This window comes from Wasmannia auropunctata, unplaced genomic scaffold (assembly GCF_000956235.1).
Source record: "Wasmannia auropunctata unplaced genomic scaffold, wasmannia.A_1.0 LD336083.1, whole genome shotgun sequence".
Classification (NCBI taxonomy): domain Eukaryota; kingdom Metazoa; phylum Arthropoda; class Insecta; order Hymenoptera; family Formicidae; genus Wasmannia; species Wasmannia auropunctata.
In genome coordinates this window covers 264,902-281,024 of record NW_012026807.1, presented here as the reverse complement: position 1 = coordinate 281,024, position 16,123 = coordinate 264,902, and the positions used below count along the sequence as shown (strand labels likewise).

At 31.3% G+C, this 16,123-nt stretch overlaps 1 protein-coding gene and 1 long non-coding RNA gene across 5 annotated transcripts in view; both read right to left on the bottom strand.

Annotated features, from left to right (window-relative positions):
- Positions 1 to 5,327, bottom strand: part of LOC105448566 — a 109,276-nt gene extending 103,949 nt beyond the window's left edge. For 2 of the 3 annotated variants that reach the window (XM_011687217.1, XM_011687219.1), the window contains exons 1-2: positions 4,525 to 5,327; positions 3,468 to 3,619 (exon numbers count right to left, since the gene is read on the bottom strand). In XM_011687217.1, the coding sequence (XP_011685519.1) occupies positions 3,468 to 3,546 (79 nt within the window). In that variant the 5' untranslated portion in view covers positions 3,547 to 3,619; positions 4,525 to 5,327. Of the gene's footprint in view, positions 1 to 3,467; positions 3,620 to 4,341; positions 4,502 to 4,524 lie in introns of those variants that run through there. The other variant, XM_011687218.1, reaches the window with a different exon arrangement.
- Positions 5,328 to 5,477: 150 nt separating this feature from the next.
- On the bottom strand, positions 5,478 to 8,621 carry LOC105448565. 2 transcript variants are annotated; one of them, XR_974257.1, is made up of 2 exons: positions 8,310 to 8,621; positions 5,478 to 6,796 (listed from the first exon to the last, which is right to left on the bottom strand). It is a non-coding gene; the product is annotated as an uncharacterized LOC105448565 (long non-coding RNA). The 2 variants fall into 2 exon arrangements; XR_974256.1 differs by having other exon boundaries at positions 5,478 to 6,793.
- Between the last annotated feature and the right edge of the window lie 7,502 nt (positions 8,622 to 16,123).

Genomic DNA, 16,123 nt, shown 5'->3' with positions numbered 1-16,123 from the left:
AGATTAGATTACAAAAATAATTTTATTGCCGCATCATGCGAAGGCACATTTATTCATCGCAGATTTGATCTTTCAGCAGCGATGGACGCCACGGACACGCTTCCGTACGTTAATTGAAGTGATCACATAACAAGGTTGTAAACCACATTTACGTCAGAAAGTACGGGAAGTACAGGAGGAAGAATTAACGTTGCAATTAACATGCAAAATAGCTCGGTTTCGAAAAAATATTCTTCCGGGCAGTTTACGATAATAGAGACGGGCGGCGAATAAAAAATTTATATCAAGATCGTAATTACGGGACGCATTAAGGTCATCAGACGTGAAAAAAAATTTTGTCGTAACCTTAGGCACATCGGCCAATCGTAATAGAGCGTTCTAAGACCGCAATTTTGATTGTGATTAGTCAATTTGCTTACGGATCATGACGGAAATTTTTTTACATGTGATGGTCTTTCCATCCTGAATTTCTCGAAGATGAGAAAGATTTACAAACTTTAAAAATTTTTCATGAAATGATTTTCAATTTTGAATTGAAACGCCTTCGGCGATCCTAAGTTCTCGGCGATAAAAAAAAACTAATGTGTCCACAAACGAAAATTTTTCATGAAATGATTTTCAATTTTGAATTGAAACGCCTTCGGCGATCCTAAGTTCTCGGCGATAAAAAAAAAACTAATGTGTCCACAAACGAAAATTTTTCATGAAATTTCAATGCAAATTAAAATATACGTATTTTGAAAAATTATATAAGCTTTTTCTACGATGAGATATAACGTTTACGATGAGATTAACGAAAAAATTTCAGTATGAATTAAACTTCTATTTCGATCCTTACAGGGATCTTTTAATAGCTTACAAGTACGGAATCGTGGTGACGTTATGAGATTGTAACGGGCAATAAATTCGCGCGGGAAGTAAATCCGCGCAAATCCTCGATGCGCAGACGGTCACAAGTGTCGGTAGTAGATTATGTAATGTGACGTTGGCGTAATTATACCGGTTTTTTGCACAGACAAGATCTATTAATCATGCCGCCGAGCAATAGTATCTGTTCAACAGATCGAATAAACCCGATATCTAGATCGAACGCGAAGCGCGCGCGCCTCGAAATGCAAGGAACTTGAAAGAGAGAAATTATTAATTATTCATTTAAACTTACGACAGAGAATATAATGTTATACTTATTAAAATTCATCAGGTACTACTTATCTATCGGTCTTGATACTTCCAATGGGAATGAATGGGAACTTTCTGTTTTAATGAGGAATAAAATGCTTTCCGAGAATGGCAGCGTCGCTTGAAAAAGAAATAAATAAATAAAAGGAATTTTTCGGAAAAATCGTACAAGTTCTCTTCTTCGAATACCGTGCAATCTCGCGTTTGCCCCGGAAACAGATCAATCAAAATCATCTGCACGCGAAATAAGCGAAGTCGCGTTCTTTTCAATTGCTAATCTTCGTCGGAATCTCGGACAAAAAGTCCGTGGGACATCGAAAATAAATCTCAGACGCAAGAGTCATATGACAGGCGGTGCGGGCGCGGCGCGACGGTGGCGGTCCGTAATCTCTCGTTTGGCTCGCGGTCCATTTGCAGGTGGCTCATCTGCCCCGTGCGAATGAGTCCCGTAAATGACGTGCAGATATTATTTGTTTGTTCGCGATATTAGCGGTCGCGCGAATCGCGCGAGTAAATTCGCGGTAATTGTGTGTAAACGCGCCTTACTGGCGATACTTAGACGGACGTATTATTAGCGTGACGCGTCGACATACATGTTTTGGCGTGCGTGATCGGCGCGGGCGTAGGTATTCAGGCGAGACGCTTGTCGCGTATAGCATTTCGTAACTTTGAGAAGAAACAATGCGCGTTTTTTTCTCGCGTGAATCTGTACAAAGAGCTCCTTGCCTTTTTTACTTATTGTTCTTCACATACTTCATATATGTAGCAAGAGCCAAAAAATTGGCAATCTTCGTTCTCAGGGAAGCGAGGGGGAAGATAGTCAATTTGAGATTGCAATCAGATCGGACAATATGTTAATTTGCGTATCAGTATAAAATTAATATTTTGAATTAACAGCAAATAAATAAATATATGTATTATATAATATACTAATATATCGTATATTTTATATATTATATAATTATATAATATATTTTTTCAATATACATATTGACTCTCACTATTGGGAGCAAGAGAAAATTGCGGGTCGCGTTATCTACCTGAACGTCATTAGAATGATATCGAATAAGAACGATCGTTATATATAAAGCCGACTTATCCTTATATTTGCTATTTTTGTTGCGTCGCTTTTTGCGTCGCTATCGTAATAACATCGTTTACGTAAGTAACAATCACCTCATATCCGAACGCATCCCGATGAGCAAGGGAAGGGGTCGAACGTTCAAATTAACGTATAGTGATCTAATATCTGGAAAAGTTGACCAAACAAACAAGAATTTCAATTTTTTATTTTATTTTAGTCTTTTCAAATATTGTATTATATATTATTCTTAAATATTTTTTGCAATATGTGTAATAGTTAATTCCTGATTAATTTAATATTTATTGATAATTTAGAAATATTTTCTTAAAATTGAATAATTTGACAAGTGTATTTTATAAGTTACATTTGCTGACATTAATATAATATAAATTGTTAATTTCTTTTGTATATAATGTGTTCACACAATATTCTGATCTATGAAATATATCACCATATACAATGCAAAAAAAATGCAAATTGTTTTTTTTATAATATAAATATTTATAAATTCCTATATTCTTTATGCAGTATTTTATTTATGCTCGTGACGTAAATAAAATTATCGATATAAAAAGTTTAATTTGATGTGACGCATTCTATCTTGTTTTATAATGTGTTTATCGTCTATAGAAAATATATAACAAAAAGAGAAATAGATGCTTCTAAGTGCTACTAACAGGATATCAGTTTCTAGTATAGAATTCATAATAATAAAATAGTATAAGAGCAATAAGAACAGTTTGCAGACACTTTTAATGGATCCATTTGCACTGTTTTATTTTATTGCTTAAAATTCTGGTCTTTAAGCATTTAAATAAAAAATTAAAAATTCATATTTTAGCAAATCTTTACCCAGATTTTAGACTATCGTATTACGCGTCTTGCTCAAAAATATAATCTGATTGTGAGTAACAAGTAGACAGTTTGATCAAACTGCAGTCTACCCGTTACTCACTCAATGCTCGCATGATGAAATATCTAGATAACAAGTAAAAATAGAAAAAGACACGGATATCGTGACTACGAGACTCGGAAATGTTAGGAATTTACTTAATAGAATTCGTTGCGATAAAGATAATTCAGTATAGCTTTCTTCAAAATGCAGTTCGACTCCACTATAATTGTCTTTTTCTTAATTTTTTTCCCTAAGTTTCATGCAAGATGATATAATTTATTCAATGAAAAATTTAAAGAAGAAACTCACCGATGCCCTCGACGACGTAGCGATCCTTGGCGTCCATGTTCGTGAGCTCGGTGACGCTCACAACGATTCTAACGCTCATTGTCCTACCTGCGTCCGAAAGTCTCGAGTCCCGCGGAGTGTCGCAAAATAGCAGGCATTCGGCGTTTTCCGATCTAATTGGCAGACAGTAATGTCACATGTTAGACACATGAGACTCGATATTTTTATTATAACTATTTTATTATTTTTACTGTAACTTTCCGAAAATATTCGATATCTATCAATCTTTAACGCCGGGGTTCTAATAGTTTAATTAAAAATTCCCGTTCTAGTAGTTTAATTAAAGGAGCGTGAACGCGGCAACTCTTTCGTTTCTTTTTAATTATTTAATTATATAATTTAATTCCGTTAATTTCTTTTACCTTAATTTCTTTCAATAATAAACTCTTTAAGCATATAATGTAAACAAATATTTGTTTGCATAAATAAATTACGTAATGCACGATTAGAACTGTATGTATGTACAATTGAAATGTTACACGCAAAAAAAATTGAAAATATGGAATAAAAATTTTTCACGTTTTTAGTTTTGCTAGCGTTAAATTATTTTAAATATTTGAAAGTTTATTAATATGTAGGTATATACTTTTTAAATGTTCTTTAAATCTTATATATTAGACATCAAATTCATTTCGACAGCGACTATTAATGGATATATAAAATATTTTCATATTTAAAATAAATAAATTATTGAAGAAATTATTTGTACATGTATGTGTATATATTACTCATGCAATAGTGTATGCATATTAGATTTTGAAAATTGAGGAAGTAGAAATATTTCTTTTTTCTTTCATTTCACAGTATTTATTTTACAATATGAAGCTATTTTTACCTTTAAAATTAACTTTTTTAAGAATAAAACCTTTAAACAAAAAAGTTTTATTCTATACTTTCACGCGTTCTTTTATCTCATTTAGATCTACTATAAGGTGAGCGTTATTAAGATGCCAGAATCGAATTCGTCTGATCGCAGATCCCAGAGACGTGCGATTCGACGCGACGTTCAATAACCAACCTGAGACGATCTAAGAATCCGAAAGTGTGTCTACTTCGAGAGGCCACTCGTTGCGCGAGAATCGGTAATGCGCGTCCGCGCGGTCCGAGTGTCGCGGCGAGTCTGCAAGAACGGGCCGGACACTTTCATTAACAACAAACACAACAATAACAACGCACGTACGAGAAGTCACGCGCCGCGCGTACCGCCGGGCGCGGTGCCCGTACCGAAACTTCAACAGTTAAACGCGTGTAGCGCGTTCTCGCGAATTCCCGAAGTGCTTCTGCGAAGGCCGTTCAGACGCGATCGCAGATCCAGGAAGACGATGAGACGTGTCCGATGATATCTCGACAGGAAAAGACACTTGCAACGTCCTCCACGAGTAAGGCTCGAGTGTCGCCTTGAAGCAATGGGTTTTCTTCAAGAACGACCGATGATATCTCTCTCAGTTTTGTCTCCTTCTCAGGCTACCACGGATGTTTTCTTAAGTTTCAGAAGAGGACAGCGGGGTGGGGGGATCCTCCCTCCAAGATCATTGTGATAATCGCTTTCCAAGATAATTTGTCTTATATTTTATTTATCTTGGAACTTTCTCTCAAGCTTTGTGATCTTATCTTCTAAATCTTTCCGTGTGTTCCTTCCAAAACTATTTATGTTTCTTTTAAAAGACACTAAAAGAAGAACTAAAAGAAGCGTATCCTTATAATTTCCGTAGAAATGTCCGTGAGTCACTTAAACCAACACATCGCCGTCAATTTTTTTCACTTCAGGTAATCTTGAAATTTTTTTCCGTTACTTTTTTAACTTCACTTCGATTACCTACAATGAATATTAAATAATATTTATTTCTTTTAATATATACATAGATCTTTCTCCGTTATAAATTTCTTTAAATTTTTAAATTTTTCCGCTCAATTTTTCTTTCGTTATGTCCGTTTCTCAATCTTTTGCCTAATCTTTCACTTTTCTTAATCTTTCAAGTTTTCTTCGTTCTTTTTGTTTGCTTACGCGTATGCACCTTTTCTATGATCCCGTTAAATCCCGTTAAATCGATTGATTCACTGGATTACTTCGGCCTTTTCACCTGTGCTTTGTTGCCTTTGAAGACTTCCGCTCGTTCAACTTGACTGGTGGAACGTTTTGCTTCTCACTAGATTAATAGAATCAATGGCAGCGACTCGTTACGGATCTGCAGCGCGTTTTCCGCGGCCCGTGACCTTGACAAGTCCCACCCGACGGTGTTGGTAGCAGCAGCAGCAGCAATAGCAGCAGATTGGCATTACGTAAAACCGAAGTTACGACGCTCAATTCGCCGACCCAGCGTCGCGACGCCCCCCAGCACTTGCAAGAACATCACCTCGACTGTCATTCTTGTGTCTAGCAGTTATACGACAAAGAGATATCAATCTCCACTGAATCCCCGGGAGCGGAAACCTTGGCGGAAACTTTGTTGACTTTGGAAATAAGAAACGACTGATTATGGAAATTTAGATGGAAAGAAAATGGAAATTGCTCCGTTTTTTTTTCTTTTAAAGTCTCTTCAAAAGAGTCTTCAAGGAAGAAAAGTGATTGTTGAGTGACAGAGAAAATATCTTTCTCTTTCATAAAAACGCGTCACCGACAGCACTTTAATAGTGTTTCAGAAGTCCTAGAATGTTTCCAGAAGAATTCCTCGAAATCGTCGTAGATCTTCTCGAACGAACAACTTATCTCTTCATTAGTAGCATTTCTTTCTAAACGCATTTTTCATTAGGAATTAAACGCGCATAAAAATATTCCTTAGAAAATTTCTCTTTAGCGAGTATATAATCTTGCAAAGAATTTTTTTCCGACATGTTTCCTTTTACGAACAGCTCCAGCTGAAAGTATCCCTTTGAATGTTCTTCCGGCAGATGTTTCTAATAAATTTCTTCTTTAAACTTTTCTGTAGAAGATATATTTTTTTAAATTATTTATAAAATCCTTTGAGAAATATTCCTTTGAAGAGATTTGTTCACGAGTAATTCTTTCTTTGGTCAAAATATCTTCTACGAAGTTTTCTCGATAATCGCTTTTCTGTTTCAGAAGCGAGTCGAAAAATCTCTATTATCATTCTAATGCAATATTTCCATATTTGCCTCTCAGAATTTTTCCATGCTGTAGACCAGTCATCTTCTTTCGCGTCGAATCATCGACGAATAATTGGCGATTAATATTCTTCACACACCGATCCTCGTATGACAAATCATTCCGCTAATAGATTATCGTTCCTTTATTTTTCTTTGTGGTACGATGTGTGGAAGAAAACAGCCTGCTTATATATTTATCGTGAATTGATATTTTACTATTACGATCATTTTGATCGTTATAATATTTTTCCGAGAATATTCAAGCGTTATATTTATAACATTTGCTATCTAGCGTATCATTTTGAATGTATAAGTTTCTAGTCCAAGAACCGAAATTTTTTGTTTAAATCTAATCTATCGCCAATCCTAATTGCAATTATTTATTGTACGTCATTCGAATAATTTTTTTTAAATTTTATATCCCAATCCTTCAATCGCGCGATTAAAATATTCCATAAAATATTCGATAAATGTGAAGAATTTCTTTTTTTATGCAGATAATATAGTGATCGAATTATTTTTTTTAAACATTTAAACAAAAAGAGATTCAGGAAAATAATTAGTGTGTGAAAAGAGAAAAGTATCAGAGAGAGAATAATATAATCTCGACGAATTCTGATTTCACTGCTACAGGTACGTGCGAAAATGATCTCTGAATTTATTTGCGAAATCGCGACGTTTGGCGCGAGGACCGTTCGTGCATATTTATGCCGTGGATTGAATCAGATTGAATTCACCGGAGCTATACTGGTTTCGGTCTCGAAACTTTAAATGCGACTTTCGGAAAACGGATTGATCGATCGTCCAAGAGGATGATATTCTCCTAGATCGCCGATTGCGGTGTATTTACGAGATCGCAACCACGTGGTGGAATTACAGGTATTACTAGTCCCAAAGTAGCACGGTAATATGCACACGCGCCACGTGATTCCGCGAGGAATACGATGCGCATCGTCCCGCGATCCGTGCAGCATGATCGATTAATGCCCGATTTTACGAGCCCTCGAAAATCGAATGCTTCCTAATTCTTCTTCTGCGACAATTTATTAACAATATATATTAATACAATTCACAGAATTGCTTTTAGCAATTAAATTAATTGCTCATCATCAGTTAACGCTGATAATGCTGATAAATAATTACTCATCATCAAGTTAATATATATATATATATATATATATATATATATATAATATAATATAATTATTAATGATTAAACTTAAAATGTTCAATGTTATTTGAAACGTTCAAAAGCAAGTTTGTTCTGATAAATCAAAATTCTTCAAAAGTCAATTACATTTTCCACAGTATACAAAGCGCAAGTTAAAATAAAACTATTTTGACGGAAATTTATATAGAGTTTATTGAATACTATATAAATAAAATTGCCCAAATATATTACTTTGATTTATCATTAATAACTGAATATGACGAAAGAAATCCCACAATGTATTAAATTCGTCAAGACAGATCACGCGACGATCACGCTGTTCTATCTCTTGACTTATCAGTTCTGACAGTCGAATCTCTCTATACGAATTAGCGGTGCAAGTCGATCGATTTCGAATCTCGTAAATCTTTTTTCGAAATTCAAGATTTAAATCAGATAGATGTTGAAATTGGTATTCTCTCAGGATCGTGTATTTTCGGTATATCGCAAATCCCCAAATTATTCCCAGATTCTTCCACACAACGAACCATTATCTCGCCGCGCTATCACTGCGGGACATCCCCGATCTCTGAAAATCCTATCCTATTGTGATTGTGATTTCGCAATTGCGACTTCTGGCACAGTTTACCGCGCACGCGACGACAAATGAAAACAAGACGCGGGAACAAACGCGCTGTCTGGCCGACAACCTCGATCGCTACGCGGTCAATGCGTATAGCGACAAATAAATTGCTACGCTCTACGAAAAAGAGAACGACAATCGACGCGGGCGGACGGCAGGACTCACTGCACGCGACAAGAATCTCCGGGAGAACCTGCGACAACCGTATATACGTCAGACTGGCGGAAAGCCAGTCGTTCGCCGTCGTAACGACAGGTGTTGTTGGAGAACCTGAGGTGGGGTGGGTGCGCAACGAGAGCCCGAGTGGGGATTGTATTTGGCCCGAAAGTGGGGTGAAAACCTTCGCCGAGAGGAGTCGACCTCAGTTGCTGCTGCTGCGCGCAGCATCTATATGTTATGGATCCTTGATACGACTCGAATCTCGGATAGAGATATTCCCTCTTACTATATTAGAGATGGAAAAGAAAAAAAATCTGAAGGAAGGTGAGAGAAAGCAAAAAGGAGATTGAAAAAATTGGGATGAGTTTATATATGTATATTAAAAAGTTCAGACACTTATGCGCACGTCAATCTCTTTAGTTTTCAACCCATTTTAGATGATCTATATAATTCGTATCTGTAGAATTCAGAATAGAATTTTATTCATAATTTTAACTCGCGCGCGCACACACACACACACATACACACACACACACACACACACACACACACACACACACAAAGAATTTGATTACACACATAAAATATACAGTGTGTTTGATTTAATGGTACACACTTAGGTAATGTTAATTATTTTTTTAAATATATAATTATAAAAATTTTTTAAATAAAGTTATTTCCTTTTTTCACTCATATTTAAAAGCATCACAAGTGACGTTATCTCATAAACGACTACCGAAGAATAGCATTTTATTGCACATTATTGAACATGTTATAAAATACCTTATAAAACTGTCATAAAATAGATATATTATCCATTTACAAAAAATTGTTATTAAAAACATTCTCAAAAAATAATTTAAAATTTGAGTTTATGTCGTTGTAAGTAGTATAGATTTTTTTAAAGAAAATAACTTTTATTTGAAAAGATTTTTTTATAATTATTATATTAAAAAAAAATAACTGGACAATGAATGTATACTCTTAAACCAAACACTCTGTAGATCAGAACATATTATAACATGCGCGCGTAAATATATATATACTTATTCTGATATATGATTTATACATACGTGTATTCTCTTTAAATGTTTTTGTGTTGCAGCCATATATAGAATTATAAATAATTGAATTCTGTTATGAACTATATTAGATTATCTAAAATAAGCTTAACTTAATCATATATTATCATCATTATTATTTGGCCCGCATTATTTTTCTTGTTCTCAATCTTCCATTTCTGCCTTTTGAATTTAAATTAGTGTATTACAGAAATACTTGTATACATTTATTGATTAAAAATATAATAATAATAACAATTTAACGTGTCATTGTATGCATTTTGAAATAATAATAATAATAACAATTTGACGTTTCATTGAATGTATGTATTTTAAAATGATTTGAAACATATACAAATGTCTTATTTGGTATATGCAAACTGTATTTCCATATTATGAATTTTCGGTATAGCTTTTTATGTATATACATATAGATTTTTATGTACCAATATATTCTGCACTAAATATACGAAATATATTTATTTGAATCTTATTCGTCAAAAAAACATCGCATAACAATATATCGCATAAAATAACAATAATACTTTGATTCGATGTATATCTGCGTATCACAGATCCTTGAAACAACTTCGATTTCTGTAGAGATATTCCATACGAAGAGACGTAAGCATTCAGAATTATGTTTATCTTATTTCTTAAGGAAAGTTGCTTTTCAGGATTACACACATATACGTATAAAGCAAGAAATATGTGTGATATCGATTGAAATGGACCGGAAGAGCGTCGGAGATCGTATCGCCAGGGGAATTACCAATAACATGAGAAAATGATCGCTGATCGTTAATCACGGCTGATAAACGTTACTGTTATTAATATAAAAAGCGATACGCCACTAATTATGCCTGGTTTTATTGCGCACTTTGAAATTTAAATGTTTGACAAGATGAAGTTATAACCGATGTGTCTTATGTAATAAAAGAATAAAATTAATAGCGATAAAGTAAAGTGGCCACAAAATTATGAGTCCATTAAGAGAAAAAACGAGATAATTAATTAATTAAAACAAATAAGATATAAAATAATTCATAAATTTGTAAGTTATGTAATAATTTATCATATTATTTCAATTTGCAACTTAAATAAGCTCAAACAAAAATTCTCTTATTATATTAAAAATATTATATAATTTAAAACGTTAATAAATTAATGTTAATTGAAATAATCCTCCGGTATTATATCAATTTATTAATTAATTAAAAAATGAAAGTAAAATTATTAGGCTAAATTGGTTTAAGAATTTGTTCTTAAGAATTGAAGTATATTCATTAAAATAATAAAATTGGGAATTATTATTATATATAATTATTTTATATATAAATATATGATATTTACACACACACACACACACACACACACACACACACACCCACACTGAGAAAAAAATTGATTGTACAAACTAAATTTATATAGTTGTTTGATCCAATGGTTGATTTCTTTATTAGTTACACAAAGAAAGGTATAGTTCATGCATACCAACCATCAAAATTTTTTAATCAAGAATTAACTAAACCAACTCAATTAAATTATTTTATCCGAAATACTAGTAGTATTTATTTGTGTTTGCATGCTATTTAGTTATCCAAGTAATATAATTGTTCAAATTCCAAATATCGAACTGACTAAACAATAGGGATAATAAATAGTGTGTATTTTTAATCGAACAGTTGAGTTAAATACGACAAATTTTTGTTGAAACAAAATAGTTTAGTAAAAAATAGTATTTTGTTTATAATACAAATATAACAAATTATTTTGTGTCATCGTAATAACGTTTAGTTGAACGTATTGGACTAAATATTTTGGTAAGATAAAACAAATTTTGTATTTTTCAACAAATTTTTTTTTCTCTAGTGTAGGTATACACAAACGTGCGCATTCATGCATGTACACACATGTACAGGAAGCGTAATCGCGATATGGCTAATAATAATAAATGCATTACAAACAAGTATTACAAGGTGAAATACTTAGGAAATGAAAAACCAGAGATACATTTATAATAAGTTACATAATCGTGTGTCACTTACAAAAAATGCTGGATTTAAATGTTATTCATATTCGCACGGGTACGTAGGACAATGGCGGAAGTATTAGACGCATAAAATATTACGTCAAAGAGTTATTCCGGCCGAAACTCAAAAAAATGATCTTAATATTTAATTTAAGAGGGAAGAATGCACACATTTTCAAGTATATCCTATTTGTAATATTTTTTACCAAAATCGAATATATTGAAGAATTTATTTTCTTTTTTTATCGCGCGAGCTGATCTCATTTCTTTCGCCCCAAAATACTGAAACTGTGATTCAAAATCTGAAGTTAAATATATGTATATTAAAAATATGTGAACGCAATTTCACATATTTTAAATATATTTAATAGCTAACTTTACAGTGAAACTGCAACTTCTATAAAATTAGGAGATTCTAAACTGAAAAGTGAAAACCGAACTCCATGATGTTGCTGATTTAGTGACAATTTGCAATGTGTAGGAGAGATAGATTACGACCCTTCTAGGGTTGTAATACTTTTTGAAAAACAGGTTCCTTTCTTTATTAGTTTGAAGTTAATAAATTAAGAATAGTTATACAATTATTTTAAACCGTGATTCTTTTGTTTTAAAATACTAAATATTTAAATATAAAAGATATTTTACTTGTAAAACTATATGAATAATTTTAAATTTTATAATATTTTTCATGTGTTACTTTTAACCCCGTATCTGAGGTCAGTTGTAATATTTCTTATCGGGATAAGAATAGGTAACACATAATAAGAATGAATAAAGAATGGATAAGAATAGGTAACACATAATCAGAATGAATTGGTTATTTTTCAAAAGAATATTTAATATTGTAGGTTACAACATTTGTTAATAAAATATATTTTTAAAGAATAAATGAGTTAAAAAATAAATTCAAATAAATAAATTCAAATAATGTATTAATCAATGAAAAAGATATTTCATATTAAGTGTAAAATACATATAAGAAATATTAAAAATTTGAGCGCCAACATACTCTTAAAAATTACTCTTGAAAATTACGAGGAAGTAATTTTCAATATATCTACTCTTTTATATACACGCCCGATATTGATGCGTACGTTTCTAATTTATCATGCAATAGCTAGTACACTATTATAAACTTTCATCTCTTTCTTATGCTTTTATATCTTGTTTAAAATATTTGTATTCAACTTTTCTCTGTTATTTTTAACCCAGTCTTCTCTACGCCTTTTTGTTTTCACATCCGAATTTTCAATCAAAAGAATTTAGAAAACATAGTTAAAATTTTACTATAAAATGTGTGATTATCTTATAGATTTTATGTTTAATACTATAGGTAAAAGAATAAAAGATTTTGTTCATAAAAAGTGGTTAAAAGTCTATTAAATTTAATTTATTATGTATAGACTCAATGAATTCTATACTCTCTTCCGAGATCGTCTAAAAGAAATGTAGTTTACAAAATCAATAGTAAAGATTGCGATGCTCCCTACGTAGGACATACAGACAACTATACATACGAGAGTTTCTGAACATCTGAACTACATTAGGAGGAATACGTTTACTCAGTTCAGTCATTACAGAACATAAATCATATCACAATCATGAGTTTGAATTGAATAAAGTGGAAATTTTGAATATAGTGAAAGACATTATAATAAACGATTGATATCAGATGTTAAGAGAGTTACATATCAAAAGTCAAAAAACCAGTCTTAATTTACAAACTGGCACTGATTTGCTTGACCATGCTTATTTATCTATCATTAGCAACTTATAAATATTGCACTTTGTTAACATATATTTTAATGTTTGACCTATCTCGCAATTCTTCGCAATATTGACAATAATTGCTTATCATTCGTTTCGCAGGATTCCGAACTTTGAAGATATTACGAGCAAGCTATTTAATTTATTATTTTATCACGTTGGCCATGATACTCGATCTTTTTTTAATTTATACATTTTAACATTGACAACGATTTTTATGCGGAGTTTCGAATTCTTTATTTATCACGACTGTGAGTGAGTTATTTTTAACATTTAAACTTCTTATTGTATGCACGTTTTCCTTTAAACGTATTATTTTAATTTTAAGAAACGCATTTCTTTCCATCTGGTTTTTCAACGGACTTACAACGTACATCATTTGCGTCACATATTGTAATTATGTATTTTAATCTGTTTACAACGAACTAATAATGTATTTAATTTTTATTCTGTATTGCATTGTATTCACTGAGGCTTGCTGAAAGAATCAGCCGAAACGTTCGAATAGTCGTCTTCATTATGTAATTTATCTCATTAAATATTCTTTTTTATATAATTAAGCTTTATAATTTGCACCATTTACCGCGCTTGCTTCCATAGCCTTTTATCTTCAAGTTATTTTTTGTATTTTGTTATTTAATCGATTTTACCTTTTTTAATTTTCTAATATAAAACATGAGGCATAAAGCATAAAATGTAAATAATTTAGCTGTTGTTATTGTTGATAAAATAAGTGCCGATTGCTTGTAAGCACTTATATGTACACTAAAAGGTTGCGACACTTTTTTTTTATAGGTTTCTAATTTATATTTAATATACGTAATATATATATTTTATAGATAATTAATATTTTGCAAATGCAAACCACGATATACTATATTTAGTTTAAAAGCAGTATAACACCAATCGTGGTCCGCATTTGCAAAATATTAATGCGTTTTGAAACCTATAAAAAAGAAAGTGTCGCAACCTTTTAGTGAGCGAGTGTACAATATGTATATATGTATATATAGTCATAGACTTTTATATAATAAACTACAGATATATGATACGACGCACATTCAAATTTAAATTATAACTCAATAAGAGTAATCTATTGACAAAAAATCATTATCTTTACTTGAAACTTTTTTATCAAAATTGCAAAGGAATTATATAATTTTTAATTCTTATTCAAACTATTAATAAGATCTTTTTTTTTTGAAAAATTAAGAAAACTTTATTGTTTTAATTAACGAAACATGTATATAGCATCAAAAATACACACAATCTATTTATTAAAAATACAATGCACTTAATTGATTTTGCAGCTAGAAAAAGAAACGAACTGGTTTTGAAACACTAAAGTGTTTGCTAATTTTTAATTTTATTTTCTATAAATGAAAAAACAGTTAAGTCTTAAAATTAAATAATTTAACAGAATTTTTATGTTATTTCTATTGAGAAGCATTTTTATTATCCTATTAATATTTAAAAAAACACACATAGCTTAAAAAAAGAAAATGTCTTTTTATTTGTTACTTTTAGTCTAATTTTTTAGTTTAATCGCATTACTAGTGAAATAAAAAGCTGATGGTTATACAAAAAAAGATGTAACTACTTTTGCAACTTGAAATTTAAGGTTGCCATTTTGATTTAACTACTCTTATAATTACAAGTATGATTGATGAATACAACTGCATTTGCAACAAAATAGAAATTTAATTTCTTTTGCAACTTAACTTACTTTTCTTGCTTATTTATATAAGATTTATTGTAACTGTTTCAACACATTTTTAAAACATAATTCATTATAAAAAATCTAGGAATTTCAATATCTCATTTTTTTATATTTTTGGATATAGTTTTAAATTTCGGATACTAAATCATACAAAAAAAAAAATGAAAGAATGTATTATTTTTTAAAAACATAATCTTCCTGATTTTCAATACACTGATGCAATCGCTCCCTGCAGCAGCTTTTGTATTCGAGAAAAAAAAATCTTTTAACTGTAGGTTAATTCATTCTCCTTAACACTTATATATGATGATCTCTTCATTCATCACAGGCCTTTTTTGAAGGCTTCATTTCATTTAAATGTACTAATATTATCGAATGTGATAAATAATATCAAAGCATACAAACAAGAATTGCAAAATTTTTTAACTGCTTTTAACTCACGTACTTTCCAATATTTGTGATGATCTCTTCATTTATTATATGGGTTTTTGACCTTCTTTGTCCTCCTTTACTCCATTTATTAATATTATCAAATGTGATAAATAAATACCGGAAGCATACAAATAAAATTGTGATATTAACATTATTGATTAAAAAGATATTCTTTTCATTTTTTTTCTATATTAACTTCTATATAATTTAAATATACGAGAATAAGTCAATATTTATCCTTATAAATATTTATATATGATATTATTCTTTTTTTAAATTTATTCTATAAATTACAATAGAAAACTTATAAACACATTATTTTTCCACATTTCCACATTCCTTTGCTTTTCAATGTAAGTACTTATAGTTCAGCGTTACACAAGATTATTGTTAATATCCTCAGAAGAAAGTTTTCAATTGCGTAGTCAGCCACGCATGCACTGCATCTTAGTGCAGATCGAGACTTTACGAAAGCCAGTTTGTTGTGGATGATGTCCTTTACAGAATCATGACTAATTTGTATGTGATTTTCCACTGGATCGATAATT